Source organism: Arachis hypogaea, chromosome 3, assembly GCF_003086295.3.
Source record: "Arachis hypogaea cultivar Tifrunner chromosome 3, arahy.Tifrunner.gnm2.J5K5, whole genome shotgun sequence".
Classification (NCBI taxonomy): domain Eukaryota; kingdom Viridiplantae; phylum Streptophyta; class Magnoliopsida; order Fabales; family Fabaceae; genus Arachis; species Arachis hypogaea.
Window position 1 is genome coordinate 142476978 of NC_092038.1, and position 20652 is coordinate 142497629.

The window sequence follows — 20652 nt, forward strand, 5'->3', positions numbered from 1 at the left end:
ATGGGTTGATTTTGGAATTAAACCCCACTTTGGTATCTGAGATTGGCGAGTTGCACTGATTTGGTCTCTAATTTTTTAAATGTTACAATTTGGTCCCTTAAATTAAAAAAAGTGCATCAATATAGTCACTCTTCAACGTCGTTAGCTTGATAGCTTAAGTATTGCCATATTGTACATATTAAAACAATGTTGTACACGTTTTGGCACTAAAAGAGCACTAAATAATATCATTTTAGGGTTTGAATAATACTGAAATGGAGGATATAACATTTTAGTATTGTTCAAACTCTCAAACGATGTCATTTAGTGCTTTTTTTAGTGCCAAAACGCATACGAGATCGTTTTAATATGTCTAGCGTGACAAGACTTGAGCTACGTCACTAATGGTGTTGAATTTTGGCAACAGAAAATATATGAGAAACTACATTAGTGCACTTTTTTTAATTTAAGAGATCAAATTGTAACAATTAAAAAATCAATGACCAAATCAATGCAATTCACTAATCTCAATAACCAAAGTGGAATTTAACTCGTTGATTTTGTTCCTAAAATGAGTACTGCTAATGTCTGCAGCTATTAATATTGGATGATCAGGCACCTGACCATATATACATTTGGATTATGCATAATTATAAATGTGTATAACTATAAGCTTCTAACTTTATGCCCATGCAAAAGAATCTTGTTGTCATGTTATCACCTTATTGGGCAAGCTGCTATGCTTCTCTTTTTTTAATAGTAGCGATTCAAGTCAAAAGCTACCATAACAATTTTGAGTCACTCAGAAGTTGCTTCTTTGATCCACAACCATAGAAAGTATCTTAAAAATCCTAATTGAGGACTAATTAATTTAGTCTAAGCAATATGCTTAGAATAGTATACCTTTATTTGGGAAAAAAAAAGAGAAGGGTATATTAAGTTTAACTTCTAAAATTATACAATAAATTTTTATATTAACTATTGAAAGCATGGAGATTGACGCTAAGCAACAAAGAACCAAATGGGCGAAAAAAAAAACACCCCAAGAAGCATGTGATGGGACATGGAATTATTTGTCAAGGCTAGAACATTATGCTAAATTAAAATCCCATTTAAATTAAAAAGGAATCTAGCTGGTGCAATCGAGAACCGACACCGTCATGGAACTTGCAGGTGCGGAATCTCCGTAGTTTTTTAGCCTAGCAAAGTCCAAAACCACAATCAGCTATTATTTTTCTTTTAAATAATTAACCTACTGCAGTGCCTGATTAGTGATCAGTGATTACTATACAAAACCAATTCAATGTACCGAATCTTTAAAATAGAAAAAAGATTATCTAAGGTCAAACATTATTATGGATTTTGTTCCTTCCATAATAATAGTCCCAATAATCGTTATTACTTATTAGGCAAAAGAAACTGTCGCCAATTAATCTTCTGGCTTTTTCTTACAGTTTTCTCCGTATCATTTTGTTTTTTCATACACATTTATTTATTTATGGATAAAGTATTAAATTGGTTTTTTATGTCTGAATTTAATTCTATTTTGATTTTTACAATTTAAAGTATTCTATTTGAATATAAATAAATTTTATTTAATTTTAATGTAGTCTTATTGTGAGGTCAAAGTTAAATAACATAATATCTTACATTATAGCAGAATAAGAACAAAATTGATAATTTGAAGAACAAATATAAGTTCCAAAAACACAAAATCAACCATAAAAAAATTAATACATTTATTTATCATTTTTCTTATAATTTAAATAAAATATTTTCTATAAAACTAAGTAGAAGGATAAATAAATGTATTGATGCATACACGATTGATTTTATGCCTTTGGAATTTGTACCTGTTCTCCAAATTATCGACCTTATTTTTATACTATTGTCATATAAGACATTCTGTTAATTATTTAATTTTGACCTCACGATGGAACTATATTAAAACTAAATAAAATTTTTTAGAATTCAAATAAGACACTTTTAAAATTTAAGAACTAAAATAAGATTACATTGGAAATAAGATGACCAATTTAATACTTTACCTTTTATTTATTTTAAATAAACCTTTTCACATGCCTGTGATGCCACTTGTATGATACTTACTGCACAACAGATCTATGTATCCGACTTAGCTATCTTTGTCGGTGAGAACAAGGAATAGGAGATTAAAAAAAAGAAAGGAATGAGAGGAGGGACACTTCATCACATCTCCGATCGTTTCCACAATACCATGATGTGTTTGAATTTTTAATTTAAAAAAAAAAAAATCCTCTTGGCTCTTGCATAGTCGCAGAAGCATATTCTCGGCAATGAAAGGGTAGATGTAAAAAAGTAGAAGTAATAGGTTGTGTATTCCAGTGCAAGATATGATTGATATAGTAAGTGTAAAGAAAACAAAAAATACAGTGTCCGTAAGGAATTAGTCATAATAATGCGTGTTTAAATCCTAAACCCATGAAAAGGAATGTTTAACAAAAACGATGAGCATCATCGTGATCGGGAACGACAGCGGTGGTGTTAGCCACGGCCGGAATCTGGAAATGCCATAGCCTGCCAACACCTTTCACAAGATTCTTCTTACACAGGAACTCTTCCGCATACAGCTTCTCTACCCTCCGATTCACATCGTGTAGGAACACGTGCGTCACACCGGATCCTTTTCTCCCCCTGGCCATCACTGCCGCCGAGAATATCGCCGCCATCCTCCCCGGCGCCTCTGCAAAGTACCCTTTCGGCGCGTCAATCATCACCAGATCCCACTCCCTCTCGTACACCTCCTCCGGCAGATCGTGAAGTGCAAGCCTGCACTTGTCGTTCCCTTTCAGAGTGGCACGCGCCGGCCAGCACGCCTCCTCCTTCCTGTAGTGCTGGAGAAGCTCATCAGCCTCCTGGAGCTGTGTCCGGTAGCGGACGGTGTGGGCGTGGAGGTCAGGGGCGGCGGCGAGAACGGTGTGGAACCACTTAGGGTCCTCTTCCAAGAAGAGGGTGGTGCCGGTGGGGTTGAGGCTGGCCCACATGAGAGAGTCGTGGCCGAGGCCGAAGACGAGGAAGTTGAGGGGTCTGTGCTGCAGGGATTTGAAGACGTCGAAGGTTATGGTGATCTCGGAGAGGGACTGCTGAGGCACCACGTGGGAGGTGGCGTAGTGGAGTATTGCTCGGAGCTGGAGCGGCGTTGTGGTGGCTGCGGTGGACTGCTGGGCGGAGGCGAAGCGGGTTTTAGTTGTGAGCGGGCAGAGGAAGGTGGTGTCAGAGGTTTGGAGAAGTGTGGTGGCTGTGAAGAGGGAGGCGGCGATGATGGCAAGTCCGGTGAGTAGCCAGACGAAGCATCGGTTTTCTGGGAGGAGGTTGTAGTAGCGACTCTTTGTTCTCTCGTTCCCCTGCATTTCCTCCTCTTCTTTTCTCTACTTGTCTGTGTTAGTGTGTCAAGTATTAGAGTTTGAGCGTTCCTTTCACTCTGAATATGCCATCCCTATTGCAAGGGACATGTGGCACTTCGCAATTGCCTTGTCCGCCTTCTTCCACTCTTCCTCTTTATTATTCATCGTCAATCACCCCCATATAAAGAGGGTATAACATATTAGTTTTATTTATTTTTAAAGCTTCAAAAGATTTATTTCGATTTAAAATATTCTTTATCTATAAAAACATTTAATATTATTAATTAAAAATAATATAAATTTTAATATATTTATCACTAATATTATTAGATTTTTGTTTAATTTTAATACAATTTTATTAAATATACACTATCAATATTAAATATTTTAATTATAGGATAATATTAAAATAATTTATCAATTTATTTTTAATGTATTTAGATACAAAAATGAGCGCAAATTAATTTAAGGTTTAATTACTCTATTGGTTGCTATAGTTTCGCAAAATTTTTAATTAAATCTCTGTATTTTATTTTTTTAATTGTGTTCTTAGACTAATTTTTTTTAATTGGACCTCTATATTTTTTTTCTTTTTATTTAGATTTTTACATTAATTTTTTTTAGTTTGATCCTTGTAAAATTAAGCTAATTATTATTAAGAGAGATTTAATTAAAAATAATTTAGTATAAAAATTTAATTAAAAAAATATAAAAATTTAATTAAAAATTTCATAAAATTATAGAGATCAACAAAATAACTAAACTTTAATTTAAATGGATTTGATAGGATCGGTATAATCCAAATAAATGTTTCCCAACTTTTTGAAATACCCTGTTATGGTGTAATCACATATCCCTAGTGTCATTTTGTTTTTATCTAATAAAAAATGTCACAAATTGAATCGCATTGATTTTTTAAAAGAATTAAAACAAAATTATATAACTGTTTCATTCGATTTTTATAATAAGGTATTTTAATAAGATGTCGACATCAAATTTATATTAAGATCTCAAATATCGAAGAGTAAATATGACTACTCTAAAAAAATAGAGTCGATCCAAGAATTACTGATTATGGTATCAAAGTAATTTAACGTCAGAATCACTCGTAATAAAGGAATAAAGTAATAAACAATTAAATAAAAAAGACAATAAAAATAGTAAAATATCAATGTAAAATAATAACAAAAATTTAAATAAAATAAACGATAATGAACCAAATAAATAAAAGAACAAAAGTTAAAATTTGACTTCTAACACTCATATGAGGAAATGGATTCTCTCAATTATTTAAAAACAATTGAAGGGGTAAAGTGTGATTTTTAAGTTTTCATTGCTCTCTCTCTCTCATATTTTTTTTTGTCCCATTTATAAAATTAATGGTGAGAGATCATATTTTACTCCTTCAATTATTAAAAAAAAATTGAGAGGATCCATTCTCTTTGCACTCCATATTCTTCTGTTGTGTTGTGGGAGCTGAAAATTTTATGAGTTTATGTGATTATCTATTATTTTTAATTGAAGTCTTGAACTCTTCTAAATTTCTACTATTTATAAGCCATAAAGATGAACTTGCTTTGGAGCATGTTATCTATTATCATACTTCCTCCTTTTTCTCATGATCTTGTTTTGACCATGAATAATCTTGATCCATAAATTTTGACACCCACATCTCCTTTGATGTTCAAGTTCTATGTCTCTTCAGCTTGCTCCGGAAATTCTGCACCCATGTCTTTCACTTGGTTTTGATGGTCGAGTAGTAAATATTGATGCTCAAAGAAAGACAATAACTACCTTTTGACTTTGATACTCTTTGGCTTGGTTTGGTAAAATTTTTTGAAGAGGTATTTGTGCTTTTTAAAAGCTCAAGCTCCTCACATTTTGTGTTTGATAAATCAAAAAGATCATGTGCTTGTGCTTGCAGTTTTTAAAAGATTGAGATACTTTTGAAAGTACCTAAGATAGAACTTTTCAAAATTGACTTGTGCTTTTTAAAATTTAAAAGTATAATATAAACTCATATGTTAATTAATTTTCAAATTTAATACTTATATTTATATCTGTTATAGTATTTTTAAATTTTAAAAACTATTTTACTAAACGCAATTGATGTTACTTATGTTTATTAAAAATTATTTTTTATTTGATTTATCAAACATAAATGTTACAACTTTTAAAAAATTATCTTTTAAAAAATAACTTTTATAAACTATTTTTAAAAAATAAAAACTTTACCAAACTAAGCCTTTGTATCATCTTTCTTCTATTTTAGCTTATTTGTCTTTATTTTTGTAGTTGAAACTACTACTAATCAAAACTCCTTCTTGTAAAAAAAATTAATTTTTATACCAGCAATATGAAAATATTATTATTAAATTGTATTGTTATTATAATAGTATAAAATACTAAAACGGCTAAATATTATTGTATTACCCACAAGGCCACAAACATAACCAATATGTAAAAAATTTTGCTACAAAATCAGAGATTTATTTTGAAATTGAGGAAGTAAAAAAAAATTGTAGACATAAAGTTGTCCAATAACATAACACAAATTATTTGTCTAGGAATTTATCATATGGCTTCCGCGTCAATGATTTCATGTAAAGATACAAATGGTCACAAAATTCGTACACGTTTTCGTACATACGCTTCAGTGGCCGTTTATTTTCAATTACAACAGGCAGGCCTAGTAATTAATGTAGGAGTTTCTCAGCATGATAGGCACTCACGTTTCACGTTTGTCGTTGTGGGCACCACTATCCACGCATCATTTGTGCTTCCTCTCCTTCCATTTGCAATATAAATTTCTTAATATTTTTCCCCACTATTGGTGCTTAGTTCTAAAATCGGATAAAATAAAATTTAAAAATAAATATTTTTATATTTTATTTGATAATAAATTAAAATAAATTATAAAAATTTAATTTATTTTTATTTTTTTATATAAAAAAATTTAAAAAAATGTTAGGATAAAAAATATAATTATACAAAATTAATAAAAATAATAAAAAAATAAATTATAAATTTTGTTAATATTAACAAAAAATATAAAATATATTAATTTAATATTTTTGTATAATATTATATTTATATCTTATTTATTAAATATAATTTTATATTTTTATATCTTTATCTTAATATCTCATACCAATAAATAAATGTTGTCTAAAAGAACAATTTTTCTGTTGTATAGTATATACCTAGAACGATAAATATAATGACTAATAAATTAGCAAAAACAGATATTTTATTTTATAATCTATTTTCAGTAATTAATGATTTTATAATAAAGTGTTTTATTTTATTGCTCAGTGATTATATTAATTTGTTGTTTTCATTGTTTATTTAAAAAAAATAGGAATTTTTATTTTTTGGTTACGGACACTTGTTAATTTTAAACAGAAAAACTTTTTTCAAATTTAAAAAGGGATGTCGTGTTTAATAGATGTAATGAGTACATACATTGAATAATGTCGATGTCTAGAGATATTTTGAATCGTGTTGGGCAGGTGTATCCATTTACGCAGCACCACATGGCCCCACCCTCCTCCTGACATAATGTAGTTAACAATAAAATATCCCATCACGAGAATGATATATTTTTTGTATGGACAATAAAAACGGCAATGGTCTAATGGATATAATTATATAAAGAGATAAGCGAGATACACGGGCCTTTTTATTTTTACTCTATTGGTCTTAAGTGAATAACTACCATAGGTACGGATTTTTTTTGTCTTGGTTACGGGCTTTAGTTTAAAGGAAAGTTCATATGTTGGGCTTTTCCAATGGAGAAACAATGGGCTGAACCGTTTTCTTCCCAACAAGACCTTAAGGCAGTCCAAATGTAAAAGACCGAAGGAAGCCTGCAAATGTTGCCATATTGAATTCATAAAAATTTCATGCTGAATGGAATTTCAGAGAGCAACTGCACTAACTGAAATTGAAATGGTATAACGAACGGAATTGGCTGTAAGGTGAGGAAATAGGTGAGACGATCTTTCAAGACTCAAAGAGTCCAGGATAGTCTAACGTCTATCAAATTTAAATGAATAAATAATTAATTTTTTTTAATTTGTTATAATTTATTATAAATATTGTTGTACATTTTAAATAAACAAAAACTGTGGAACATTTTAATAAATTTCAGATCAAACTTAGAGAATGAGACTACATGCCTTATATAATAGCGTTCGTTCCATTACAGAATGGATGTGTTGCCTTGCAACCACGGCGCCACCGAAATTGATGTTTGGTGACTTGGTGGGTGTAGCCTTAAGTATGAAAGCAAAGCAGTATATTGATGCCACGTTTGTGATTAGTTGGCAACACGTGGTTGTTAATTAATGATGTGATCCTCCTGCCCAAGTGAGGTCTTTACTACACTCCCACCTACTCACACCCCCACTCCATTTATTATTATAATTTTAATAATCAAGACAGAGTAATACAGTAATGCAGCTAGTAAGTTTTTAGTCAAAAGATGGTGTATGGTTGCATTAAATACAGAGAGAATGGCCGCATTATATTGCATGCGGGCAGAAGCGGAATTGAAGTATCCAGAGAATTCTTTAGAAGAAAGAGGCCGCAAGGATGAGAAGAAGTGGAAGCCGGTTGTACTTATTAGTGTTGTTGGTGTTGGTGGCGGTGGAAGTGGAAGTGGAAGTGGAAGGAACGGATGCTTTGGCGGGGAAGTGCAGCACGGTGGTGCAGCAGGTGATACCGTGCCTGAACTTCGCGACGGGGCAGGCTCAGGTACCGTCGAAGGAGTGCTGTGACGCTTCGTCGAAGATCAAGGACAGCGCACCGGAGTGCCTCTGCTACGTGATCCAGCAAACCCACAAGGGCAGCCCTGAGGTGAAGAGTATGGGTATTCAAGAGGCTAGGCTCATCCAGCTCCCTTCTGCTTGCAAATTGAAGAATGCTAGCATCTCCAACTGTCCCAGTATGAAACAAACTATTAATTCTTTTTTTTTTCGTTTTGCTTCTTTTGGGAATAACTAACCAATAACTGACTTAACTTTTTTTTTTCATTTTATGACAGAGCTTCTAGGTCTATCTCCAGGCTCAGCAGACGCACAAATCTTCACCAACATCTCTTCATCGAGTAATAGTAGTACGGCTTCACCCTCAACCTCGTCCTCATCCTCATCAGCAACACCCACATCGCAGAACGATTCTCATGGAACCATGCTTAGACCTCCTCTCATGGCAGACATAACTGCGCTCATGGCCTTGCCCATGCTTCTCCTTGTGCTTCCCACTGCAACTGTCACCCTTTACTCGTAAAAGTTAAAACATTCAAGGGGAGAGGCGTAGCAGTGGTCGATTGTTGTTTTTATTTACTTTGCAATCATGTTTAAATTTGTTGGAGTGATTTAATTAGCAAATCTGTAAACTTGGTTATAATTATGTTATCATGGAATTGCTTGTAGGGCATGGTTGTATCCATTTTTGCATTGAACTTTCCTTTTTCTTATTATATGGATGGACTTGTTTTCTTTCTTTCCCAGCACCTACCAGAATTTATGGAAGCTAATAAGGCCTGGAAACATAACGGTCCCATTGAAATTAATCATGGACTACGTACTTCGCAACTGCCAACCTAACATCCTCATCACAAGTAGTATTCATTATTCTCTATACCTTGCACTTCCATCGTTTTCCGCTTCGTATTTACATTTTTGGTTAGCTGTTACTGTCAGATTCATCAATACTCACAGATCCTTAATATCCATCAACACTTAAATCAAGCATATATACGTTTTCCATAAATAAATGTAACCTATCTTCTATCACTTATTAATTTAGTTGATATTTTAAGTTGATTATTAACTATATTATAACTTGAGTTATTAAATTTAATTAGAATTAATATTTTAATCATAATAAAATTAATTTATTGATTAAAATAAATTATTATAGAATTTTTAAAAATATTAACAAACAACCTCATCCTTTAAATGAGAAGAATCCTTCTCAACATAGCGATTATCATTCTGTTTGGATTGGTTTCCTCGTACTTACATATGGTACTCATCTCAATATGTATATGTCTTTTATCCACTAAACTTTTCACTCTTTTCATGTTCGTTCTCTTCTAATTTCAAAATCAAAAGACCTTACATCATTTTTTCATTCTTTTTTATATACTTATTTTCAGAGTCAAATCTATTTCATTTTTAAAAGAACAAAGTTCACACAAAAAAAATATTATAATATAAACTATAAAAGAGTCGGGGACTTTTTTTTATTACTGGGATTTATGTTTAAATTCTGATTTTAGATTCATTCTTTTCCACCACTAAAATTAATTGGATATCTATCATGGTTTCTTTTCTTGTTTTGTTCAAGGAAAAGAAGATTTGGGAGGGAGAAGTTTATTTATTAATATTTTTAAAAATTATATAATGATCCATTACAATAAATTAATTACAACTAATTTTATTATAGTTATGATATTAATTTTAGTTAAATTTAAGCAACTCAAGATATTAATATAGTTAATAATTAAATTAAAATATTAACTAGGGGTGTTTGTGGTGCGGTTTGGTTCGGTTTTAAGGAAAAAAGTTATTCGATCTGAACGCTTAATTTACGTACGGTTTGAATTGGATGAACTTTTTTTAAAAATCCGAATCGAACCGATTCGATTACAAGCGGTTTGGATCGGTTTGGGTTTGCAGTTTTTTAAATAAAAAAAAATTAAATACATATAACAAGTCTCAACATCAAATTTTAAATAATCAACAATGACATAACAAGTCTTAACAATATCTTAAAAAGTCAACGATAACATAACAATAGAAATAAAATTATAAGTTAGTTAAAATAAATAAATAAATAATATTTTGAACATAAAATATTTATTAAATAATAATAATACATGAATAATAAAAAAATGTATAACAAATTGAACATGTTATAAGTATAATTGTAAATATGATAATAAAATAATAATATTATAGCACATTGTGCGGTTTTGATTGGATTGAATCGGTTATGAAAAGTAGATCCGAAATCCAATCCAATCCCGCAATTTGCAAAAAATAGAATCCAATCAAATCCGGATTAGTGTAGTTTTAATCGGTTTTTTATTTGGATTGGATTGGATGAACGGTTTAATTTAAATCGGTTTGAATTTGAACACCCCTAATATTAACTAATCAGAAATTAACATATCACTAATTTACATATTTTTTTAGAGAAAATTAAATAAAAATTATTTATTTTTAATATATATTTTATATTAATGATTAATTTAAGTATATACTTAACATGGTTATATTCAAATAGTTTTTTAGTCCTACTTAACATGAACTTCGCTCTACAGCGAAATATTTTAAAAATTGAATAACTATTACTAGAATATTTTTGGTATATAATCACTCCTAGAAAATTAGCGAGCATTTTACTTCATATAGAAAAAAAAAGTAGTTGATTATTTGAAAATTATTGACCTGCCTTCTATTTAATATGGATGGATATTCACTCATATTTTTATGTTTTATGGGAAGAAAAAAAAAACATATCATTCTGACTTCACAAAAAGAATTTGATGTCTGTCTCTTGAAAAATAAAAAATAGAGAGAGTATTTTAACTATTTTATTTACGATCGAAGTTCATATATTACCAAATCTTATTTCAAATGGTAAACTGCTTATCACTTTAGGATTTTAGGTACAATCGTGCCTTAGAAGAAATTAAGCGTTCTGCTGTTCGAACAGCTCCTGCTGCTGAGGGTTTTCCTAAAAGAACCCGAAAAAAAAAATTGATACCACAGTCTCCTCACGACAACCACAACGAAAGAGTCGAAGGACTCCCACAAGAACTTCCAGAAGGGTAACTATTCTCTACCTATACACATGAATTTTGAAATGAAAGATTTCGAAAATCACATTTACTTAAAAATTCTTAATTTCGATCTTTCATCAGTTACAGTTGCAACCATCAAGTGAGAGCTCTGATAAAAGTGAGCAATCTATTCAAAACATCCTTACTGCTTCCTCACAATCAGAGGACACAGCTGATTCAGATCCGGGTCTTCAATTAATTCGAAGGACAAGACCCATTCCGCTAACATTTTATCATTTCTATAAATATTTCAATTAAGTTAGAATAAATCTTAACTTATAACTGTGTACCTTGTATGTCAGCCCACTACTGCTACTCAATCAATCACCTCACCACTGACACTTAATCAGCCACCTCAACAACAACAAGACACAAGACAATCCACATATCACTCATCAATCCAGGTTACAGGGTCTGTTTAGCCTCTCCAAGTTGCGTTTTCACCTTCCACTGGGACATTGAGTGCTGAACATACCTCTCCAATCATTCAGTCTGCACCTTCGTCCGAATTTCAAGTGGCCCCTGATTTTGACTCCCTATCTCGAGTTGCTGAGACTACTAGGCCTGATTCGAATTCTCCATCGAGAGTCTAGAAAATATTTCCTTCTCCTCAAAGAGCCTCTAGTCCTCTCCAACGAGCTGAATTTCAAACTTTTCCTCATCAAGGATTTGGAACTTTGGGTGTCTCTACAGAACCTACAAGCGCCACCTTGGCCAACTTGGTTTCCATCCTAAATCAAGCTATCCAAAAAGACGAAGTGCCTGTTCCTGTCCCAATACTCCCTGATCCTTCCACATCTGGTCCTACATTCGAGCTGAATGCCAATGCTTGAAAATAAAATAAAAGGTGAAATTTTATATCTTTTTTTGTTACTTATTTTATTTTATTTTGGCTATTTAAATTCGTATGTATATGATCAACATATTTTCTATTATTTATGCAATTTTTTTACAATATTTTTTTTAGTTTCAATCAATATGCATTTAAAAAAAGTAATACATAATTAATTTAATAAATCAAAAAAGCTCCGGAGAGATTAAAATTAATAAAACTAGACAAAGACCTCAAGGAAGAGAATGGAATAAGAAAGAAGACGAAGTAATTAGAAGTTATGTATGGAATGAAAAAGTAACCGTAATATGAATGAAAAAAAAAGTTAATTGGTAATTTATTTTTTTGACTTTTTTTTCAAAATAGAAAGATATATCAGTTACTCATTCTTAATAGGATTGATCATCTAAAATTTGAATTTCACTTTAGAGAGTAAAGTGTGATTTTTCACCATTGATTTTATAGGTGGGACTAATAATAAATATGAAAGGGAAGAAGATCGCACTTTATTCTCTAAAGTGAAATTCAAACTTTAGATGATCCAAATCCTTCTTAATAGGGTTAAGATGGGAAGCAGAAATTGGACACCGAACTTTCCTATTTCCTTTATATATTGTTATAGATACTTGTCAAAGTTGATCCAGCAAATCTGAACTGTTTTTTTTGGTAAATAAATCTGAACTGTTTTCGTAAATAGTAGATCGATTGGATTGCTGCTTTGGGCCTGGCCCCGTCGCTTGAGACCCAATATTATTTCAGCAGGCATTCGTTATGGTGAATGTTTGAAGCGCTCTGTTCCAGGATTGATTCTTGCATGAGCCATGAAGTTGCAAGTTGCAACTCATTTTTGGTTCACGCTATACATACAGATACATCTATCCTGCTATCTGTTTGTTAGTAGTACAGAAGCTAAGTAATGTTGGTTATGGCAGTCTTTTAAATGCATCACCCACTTCATTTCTTGTCTTGTCTGTTGTGATGGTTGATGATTATAGTTGCATTCCGCCTGAAAGCCCTTTCAAGTTTCAACCCGCACAATCAATTTCTTGCCGAACCTTTGAATTGCTATCAGTCTTGGTTGTTGCAATCCACCAGCGTGAATTTTGGTGAGCATTTCAGAGGAGTAAATAGCGGTTTTTAACTTCGGGTAATTACTACCGTATCTTAATGCACTGTTATGACTTATGATGAGTAAATATCGTGCGTTTTCTTTCTTCATTGCTGGTTCGCAGTGATTTGAAAGCAACCATTCAATGTTACAATTACAAGCGTGCCAAGATCCGATGGATGTATTACGGATGCATCAGTTTGCAATAGTGCTTGATTTATCAATTTGGGAGTCTGCCACAGTAATCACGTCATTTTCAAATCATATTCTCTAATTACCTGTCTCAATAATGTATTTGTCTTTTATGAAACGTGTTCATTCATATTCCACCCAGCTTAATCCGACAAACACTTCTTATATATACTCTCATTCGGTGATATTTTTGAGGTAAAGTAATTTTTTTTCTAAAATTTGACAAAAATTTTAAAAATATTCTTACATTTTATTTTATTTTAATTTTATTCAAAAAAATTTTATTTATATCAAATATATTTCCGAACTAAGTTTTTAAATGTGTTTTCAAAACATTTAAAGACCAATTCAATAATAATTATACAAAAATAATCTTCAATACAAACAATTCAAAAATAATTATAATGTATTATTGTCAGATTGGTTCTAAGTTTTTGAGAAATTCAAATAAAAAATTTAATAAAATTAAAACAAAATAAAATCTAAAAATGTTTTTAAAATTTTTAACAAATTTTAAAGAAAAAAAAACATTTTATTTTTATTATTATTATTTTCATTCCTTCGTAAAACATTAAACTTGCTTTACAAATAATAGAAATGAAGTACTCCATGTAAGCTAACATACTTTCTCATTCAAAATTTAATTGATTGGAATGTTTCCACTTATTTACGCATGGAAAATATTTAATACTCTTGAAAACATTATTGAAGTTCAAGATATCGCAAACTACTAACGCGAAAAAAGTTTAAGAGTACAAGCATAAAAAGAATTAAATAATTAAGCAATTTTCTTTAAAGAATGAAACCTTAATTTAATCTTTTAGAATGTTTCATAAAAGCATTCTGTCCCCGGCAGCAAAACAAAAGTGCGTTAAAATTATATAAAAAAAAAGGGGAACAAATTAGCGACTTGGTGTGCTTGCAGAAAAGCCTAAAGCTGCAAAACTGCAAGAATAAGAACCCAAAATGTGTGCAACCTCAAGTTTTCAGAATTTGGAGCTAACCTTGTGAGTGAGGGTGAAAGAGGATTGTTAATCCAAGTGGTGATAACTAAAAGCAGAATCATAAGGTTCTCGTAAGAGCTGAAATTCCTGAGAGCGGTTGGTGATGGTGTCGTCGCAAGTTGGGTAGGTGAGCCACATGGTGGAAGCCAATGGGTGTTGATCAGTGTGCCAGTATTCCGAGGAAGCAAGAGGCAAGCGCTGAGGCTGATGAGACTCGGTTGACAGAAGAGAGAGAGCACTCTGGAAATCTTGAGTATCAGAGCACGTAGTTGAATCCTCTACACCTGAAAATAAAGACTCAGGTAAACAAACAAGAAATATCAGAGAGAGTGAGTTTGAATCAATCTGTTAAAAGTATAAGAGTCTTGCTTGCAAATGCAATGCCTTTGGAATCATCCTCTGTCACCATGCTCACAATACTTGGTATCTCATTGTTGCCTTTCACAGCCTTCAACAGAAAATCTTTCGTCTGGGGGAGCTGCTTGCTCCGCCGCATGTCTTGCCAAACTGTATTCGCGGTCGCGGCTCCGCTCGTTGTATAAGTGAAGGGGCTAATCTGTTGCCTCCCAACTGCTGCACAAAAATTGCAAGATCAACTCGTTAACAACTTATGTTAACCATTTCAAAATTTGCTTACACTTTTAGATTTCTTCTGGAAGAAGAAATCTAAAAGTGTAAAACAAGGAGCCATTGCAAACCAGAATCAGCTACTAATTAAGAAAACAAAATTTGTTGTTTGAGATGCTGCAGGAAGTAGATATATAGATCAAACTAAGATGACTAACACAACGCAACAGTCATAGTCATATGGCGGAGAGAGTGATACCAAAAGGCGAGGGAGTCAAATCTGATGGATTTAACTGGACAGTTTCAGGATGAGGTTTCCGGCGCCGTGCATTGTGATCTGAAAGACGCCGTCTGCAGCTTCTTTTGTTTTCATCAAACTCTGACAGACCATGGAACCTACCAAAGACAAGCAATGTATTTGATTGACTAGCTTAAATCCTAATATGTCACTCTGAGAAACATTATCATTAATCAAACAATCAGATATTTATTTTTAGAAGCAAACCTGCTACATTGCTGGCAAAATCGACGTTCCAAACCAGCAATAACCACCTTTGGAGACTTGGAATGACTTTCACAAACTCTATGTTTGCGATGATAATCTTTAGCTGACAAGAGGTCAAGGCCACAACCTTCAACCTGGCAGCATGGATATTGCATGTTCTGAGCATTGGACTTAGATTTCTTTCCACTACTCACAGCTTGAATCGGAGCACCTGAGGAAGACTGGTTCTTCTTGGCATCACTTCCCGGACAAACATCTTCAAAGTACAAGCGTTTACCAAGCTTTAGAGTAAGCAACGGTTCGCCAGAGCCAGGAGGGGGCTCATGCGAATGAGAGTTTTCAACCAGCTCTTCTTTTTTACCACTGGAATCATCTTGGGAACTTTCTAAGGTGAAGATAGATGTTTTGCTATCCCTATTGGAAGATGAATTGATGGAAGCAGATTTCGAGCTTCTTGACGAAGATGGGTTCATGAGCTCAGACTCAGAGCAACCACTACCACCAGAATTGTCCAACAACCCAACATTGGTTTCTCCATTTGCTTCACCACTCCAATCTGGTGGTGGTTGTAATTTGGGGTTTTCGGTTACTTTTGCATTGGAGAAGAACAGGTGCTCCCACTCCCATTGTGAGGGAGATTTTGCATTCCACTCCATCGGAAGAGCTGAGAAATTCAGTGATCTGCCAGGCACAATCCAAAAGAATTCTACTGTTAGTTTCTATAGAAGTAAGGAAGAGTAATACAAACTCTTTAAAAACAATAAAAACCAATCTCAAAGAAACCATACACAAACTGAATCAATGATTCTCAAAAGCAAGGTGCACATTTGCAGATAAATCATTAACAGGGGCACTTATTAACATCCAAAATTGGTGAAACTGCCACAAATTTAATACAATCAAGGCATTACTAATTGCTAAGGCAAAATTAACTAGTTTTTTCAATGAAAACAAGAGTGTTATGCAGATCTAATTCATGTGGTTGAGAGGCAGAGAGGCGTGGCAGTAGTAGTGTAGTGGCAATAATTCTCAAGGTGATATATAACAATCAGTCCCCACCATTAAACCCAAAAGAAAAAATAGTTTTTCTTCCTATGATGTGATGCCTTTTAAGTTTTATCTCTTCCTCCAAGTTACCAAAACTTGCCTTTGGAAAGCTTTCAAAATCCAATAATTCATGGTTATCACAGAGCAACGTCAGAAGTAGTCGGTCATTGAATGAGACCCCACAACAACAACCACCCAGCTTATGATGAAAGAAATATAGACAGACAAGAACTTGCAAAGTTAGAAAACAATAGCAGCAAAGCCAGATTTAAACTCCGATTTTTCCCCATCAAAATCTATGGTGGGGAACAACCTACCTCCGAATCATAAATACCCAAAACCAATGAATCTTGACCCCCCACCCCAACAAACAACAATACAAATACAAAATGATTCGTGTTAAAGTGTATCTCATGGATCTCCAATGAGAATGACCCATCTAGCTGACTGTGACATTTCAATCATAAAGCTAAAGCCTAAAAACCATAGTAATTATTCTGATCAGCTACTTAAATATGAAAACCAAAGGATTAGCGTAGTATTTGCAAGTACATAGGGAAAGTGCTGGTCCCTTTACCCTGAAAAAAAGCACAGTGAGTGAAGCTCAATGAGCAGAGAAAGAAAGAGAGGGAGAATGGAGGACTGAATGCAAATTTCATGAAAACCTAGCTAGCTTTTCTTTTTTTTTTTTGTTTTTCTTGGCATTTTTGTTTTCCGAAGAAAAGATGATAAACCAAAAAAGGACACACAGACATGAGGATGAAGAAGAAGAAGAAACCAAAAGAAGAAAATCATCTGCACCTTTACTTACAATATTTATTATCTGAGAAGCTTTCAGAAAAAGAAAGCAAAGTTGCAATGTGAGTCTACCCACAAATGGAAATAAAGAGTTCAAAAAGTGGCAGCAACATACCACACATACCAGTAATCATATTAATCTAATTCTATAATACTTAATGCTATTAATTTAATCCACATACTGCAAAGCTCTTTTTAAAAAAGCTAAACCAAATAATTAAATATTCTCCTTAACTGATTACTAGAATCACAAGAAGTTGAAATTAAAGAGGGAAGAAAGGAGAGTCTTACATTACAGGGACTGAAGAAGCATATGAATACAATAACAAGTTAACAACAGCAATAGCAATACGAATAAGGGAACGGTTCATTTTAATTTGAAAAAGTGGATGGGTGTTCCATTTAGAGAGAGAGAAAGGCGCAGTGATTCAGAGCAGAGAGCAGAGAGCAGCCACAAACAGTAACAGAAACAGACACGTGGACGTTCACACATATCATATGGTGCACTTGTTCGTGCCACGTTAGCACCTTCCTTTTTTTCAAGATTTGTCACTCCTTTGTCCTTTCTTCTGCATTATTCCAATTCTTCAACCATATATTTAATTCATGTTGACTAAAAACAAAAGAAGTCTATGATTATTTTAACATAATTTCTCCTCAGAATTTATTTTATTAAAAAATATAAGACTAAAACGCGCATAATTAGATTTTGGATATACTACTTTACTTTATTATTGATAGTTATTAAAATTAATTAAACTAGTTTTTATTTTCAACTAATAATTTTCTTAAACGTCATGTTAAAATAAGATTTATTAGTCAATGCCAATTTTAAGTGAGATATCACTTAAGTACAATTAAGTCAACAAAAGTTAGCGAATAATCAATTAGATGAAACAAACGGAAATGCAAATTATATACTTTTAGCTAGCATTGGTTTATACACATCCTTTAAATAAAGTGTTAACTTAGGACCAACGTAACTTGTTTGAGCGAGGCTAATATAATTTAATCAGCTTGAAATAGAATAGGTATGATAAAAGCTTATAGATAAAAAAGATTTTCACTTGTCATTCATGAGGGAGAAAAGAATTAACGAGTAATCTGAATTTCCCTTAAAAAAAAAAACGTTTATAATTTGAAGTAAGATTCAATAATTATTATTGATTTATTCAATATATCATTGTTTTCTAATATTCCAATTCAGGCATTATAAAATGTTGCCCCTAAATTAAAATGCGTCCCATTATGCAACTAATTTTAACACGATTTACATATAAGTATATAACTAGGGCTTATGTAAGTGTGTAACAATTCATGTGAGAAATCAATGGCTTAGATCGTGTAACTCAAAAATATATATTAATATATTGATAGAAACCTTTTTCTTTTCTTTTTAATGCATCTAGGTTAGAATTATTTACATGAATATTTTGGATGCCTCTCAAATCTCAATTATTGGTCGTAGAACAAATGGCAGAATCGGGAATGCAGTAATGCACAGTACAATACAGGCTTGTCTGAGTTGTGTTCTTTCTTTTATGAAAAACAAAGTTGAATAAAAGCTCAGAATTTAAAATAAAGGTTTTAGTTAAAAAACTAATTTAATATATTAATATTTTATTATTTATTGTTGATACGTCACCCATATCCTTGGTTGCACAATAAGCTCGGCACGTGAGCCAAAAAGCTCGGTCCTGTATCAATCGCCCGAAAAGCTCGGCAGGAGAGCAGGACTGAAACGGCATCATCCAGTTGAAAATAAGAAACGTGCTCAATTAGTTTATAGTACCAAAACAGAATAATATAACCAACATATAAACTAGGACTTATCCACTAAACGGGTAAAAACAACTCCTATAAAACCGAGCCAAGATCCTCGGTTAGGGTTCAGGTTCTATCACTCTCAATCTTCTACTCTTTACTTTAAACTCACTCACTGAGAATCATTATTGACTAGAGCGTCAGAGTATCTTGTGCAGGTATTCCCGCCGCGGTGTTTGACTTCGGCCGACGTAAAGCTCTTCCTCCTCGGTGGCGACTCACTCGGAAGCGCTGAAGCTCGGCCTCCCTAGTGTTCGGACGAACCACTTGGCGCCCACCGTGGAGCCCGGAATACATCTAACCCCACTTTTTTTTCCTTTGTCTAGTCTTCTACTCTATTTTACAGGATTTCTGATCCTCGAACATGGCTGACAAGGAAAGTCCACAACTCTCACAAGACGACCTCCTGGCTCGAATCGCCGAGCTTCCGGCGGAAGTACGAAGAATAGCCGAGCTGTCAACACAGAACAATGGAGAAAGCTCCAAAGGCTCGGCTCAAGGCGCTACAGACCCTTTAAACATCGTTCCGCCAAAGGAGAAGCTCACTCTCGACAACCCCTTCTCCGAGGAGATCACAAATTACCAGATGCCGAAAAACTTTACGCTGCCCACCACACTAGAGCCATACAAGGGCTTCGGTGATCCCCGAGCCCACGTGAAGAAGTTCCAATCAATGATGTTCTTCAACGGCCCTAATAATGAGCCCGTCCTCTGCCGAGCATTCCCTACCTACCTCGACGGTGCTGCATTACTCTGGTTTTCTAAACTTTCTGCAGGTTCAATTTCCTCCTTTGAAGATCTCGCCAGATCATTCATTGATTATTTTGCCGCGTCAAGAATCTACGTACATGGATCGGGCTATCTCGGCACCATCAAACAGGGTCAGCACGAGAGCCTGAAGGATTACATGACCAGATTCGCTGACGCTACTATGGAGATCCAGGACTTAGACCCGGCCGTTCACCTGCACGCTCTCAAGGCCGGCCTCAGGCCCGGCAAATTCCGGGAGACCATTGCCATAACAAAGCCAAAGACGCTAGAGGAATTCCGAGAAAGGGCGGCAGGCCAAATGGAGATCGAAGAACTCCGAGAAGCCCAAAAATCGAACAAACAACCACATCGGAGAGATGAAGAAAAAACTTTCAGATCGCCAGGCAGCAGAGACACTAAGAAACCTTCCAAGCCCACGTCAAAATACAACACATACACCAGATTCAATACCAGAAGAGAAAACATCATCAGAGAAATCCTCAATGCCAAAATCATAAAGCCACCAGCCCGAGCAGGAAACTACCAGGATCAAAGGTTCGTGGATAGGACAAAACATTGTGCCTTCCACCGGAAGTTCGGTCACACCACGGACGACTGCATAGTCGCGAAGGACCTCCTGGAAAGGCTCTTGGACAAATACATCGAGAGCCGGAAAGGCAGAAGAGGAAACTCGGACAGGGTAGAGCACAAGCAAGCAGTGGCCGATGATAACAAAAAAGAGAGGACGACTCCTGACCCACCAAGAGGAGTCATTAGCCACATATCAGGGGATTCGCAGGCGGAG

At 33.9% G+C, this 20652-nt stretch overlaps 3 protein-coding genes across 16 annotated transcripts; 1 reads left to right on the forward strand and 2 right to left on the reverse strand.

Moving 5' to 3' along the window:
- Positions 1-2317: 2317 nt before the first annotated feature.
- On the reverse strand, positions 2318-3647 carry LOC112734858 (arabinogalactan O-methyltransferase 1). The gene has a single exon (XM_025784351.3). It carries the CDS (start codon positions 3366-3368, stop codon positions 2454-2456), a length of 915 nt encoding a protein of 304 aa, XP_025640136.1. The 5' UTR covers positions 3369-3647; the 3' UTR covers positions 2318-2453.
- Positions 3648-7530: 3883 nt separating this feature from the next.
- Positions 7531-8870, forward strand: LOC112734859 (non-specific lipid transfer protein GPI-anchored 1). Its single transcript, XM_025784352.3, has 2 exons — positions 7531-8310; positions 8410-8870. Exons 1-2 carry the CDS (start codon positions 7959-7961, stop codon positions 8652-8654), a joined length of 597 nt encoding a protein of 198 aa, XP_025640137.1. The 5' UTR covers positions 7531-7958; the 3' UTR covers positions 8655-8870.
- A 5268-nt stretch (positions 8871-14138) lies between these two features.
- On the reverse strand, positions 14139-17813 carry LOC112734860 (squamosa promoter-binding-like protein 12). 14 transcript variants are annotated; one of them, XM_029291850.2, is made up of 6 exons: positions 17565-17701; positions 16576-17053; positions 15429-16109; positions 15183-15319; positions 14726-14929; positions 14139-14640 (listed from the first exon to the last, which is right to left on the reverse strand). In XM_029291850.2, exons 2-6 carry the CDS (start codon positions 16605-16607, stop codon positions 14384-14386), a joined length of 1311 nt encoding a protein of 436 aa, XP_029147683.1. In that variant the 5' UTR covers positions 16608-17053; positions 17565-17701; the 3' UTR covers positions 14139-14383. The 14 variants fall into 14 exon arrangements, with proteins under 14 accessions (XP_029147683.1, XP_025640141.1, XP_025640139.1 ...); XM_025784356.3 differs by lacking the exon at positions 16576-17053 and having other exon boundaries at positions 14741-14929; positions 17565-17813; XM_025784354.3 differs by lacking the exon at positions 16576-17053 and having other exon boundaries at positions 17565-17740.
- Positions 17814-20652: the final 2839 nt, after the last annotated feature.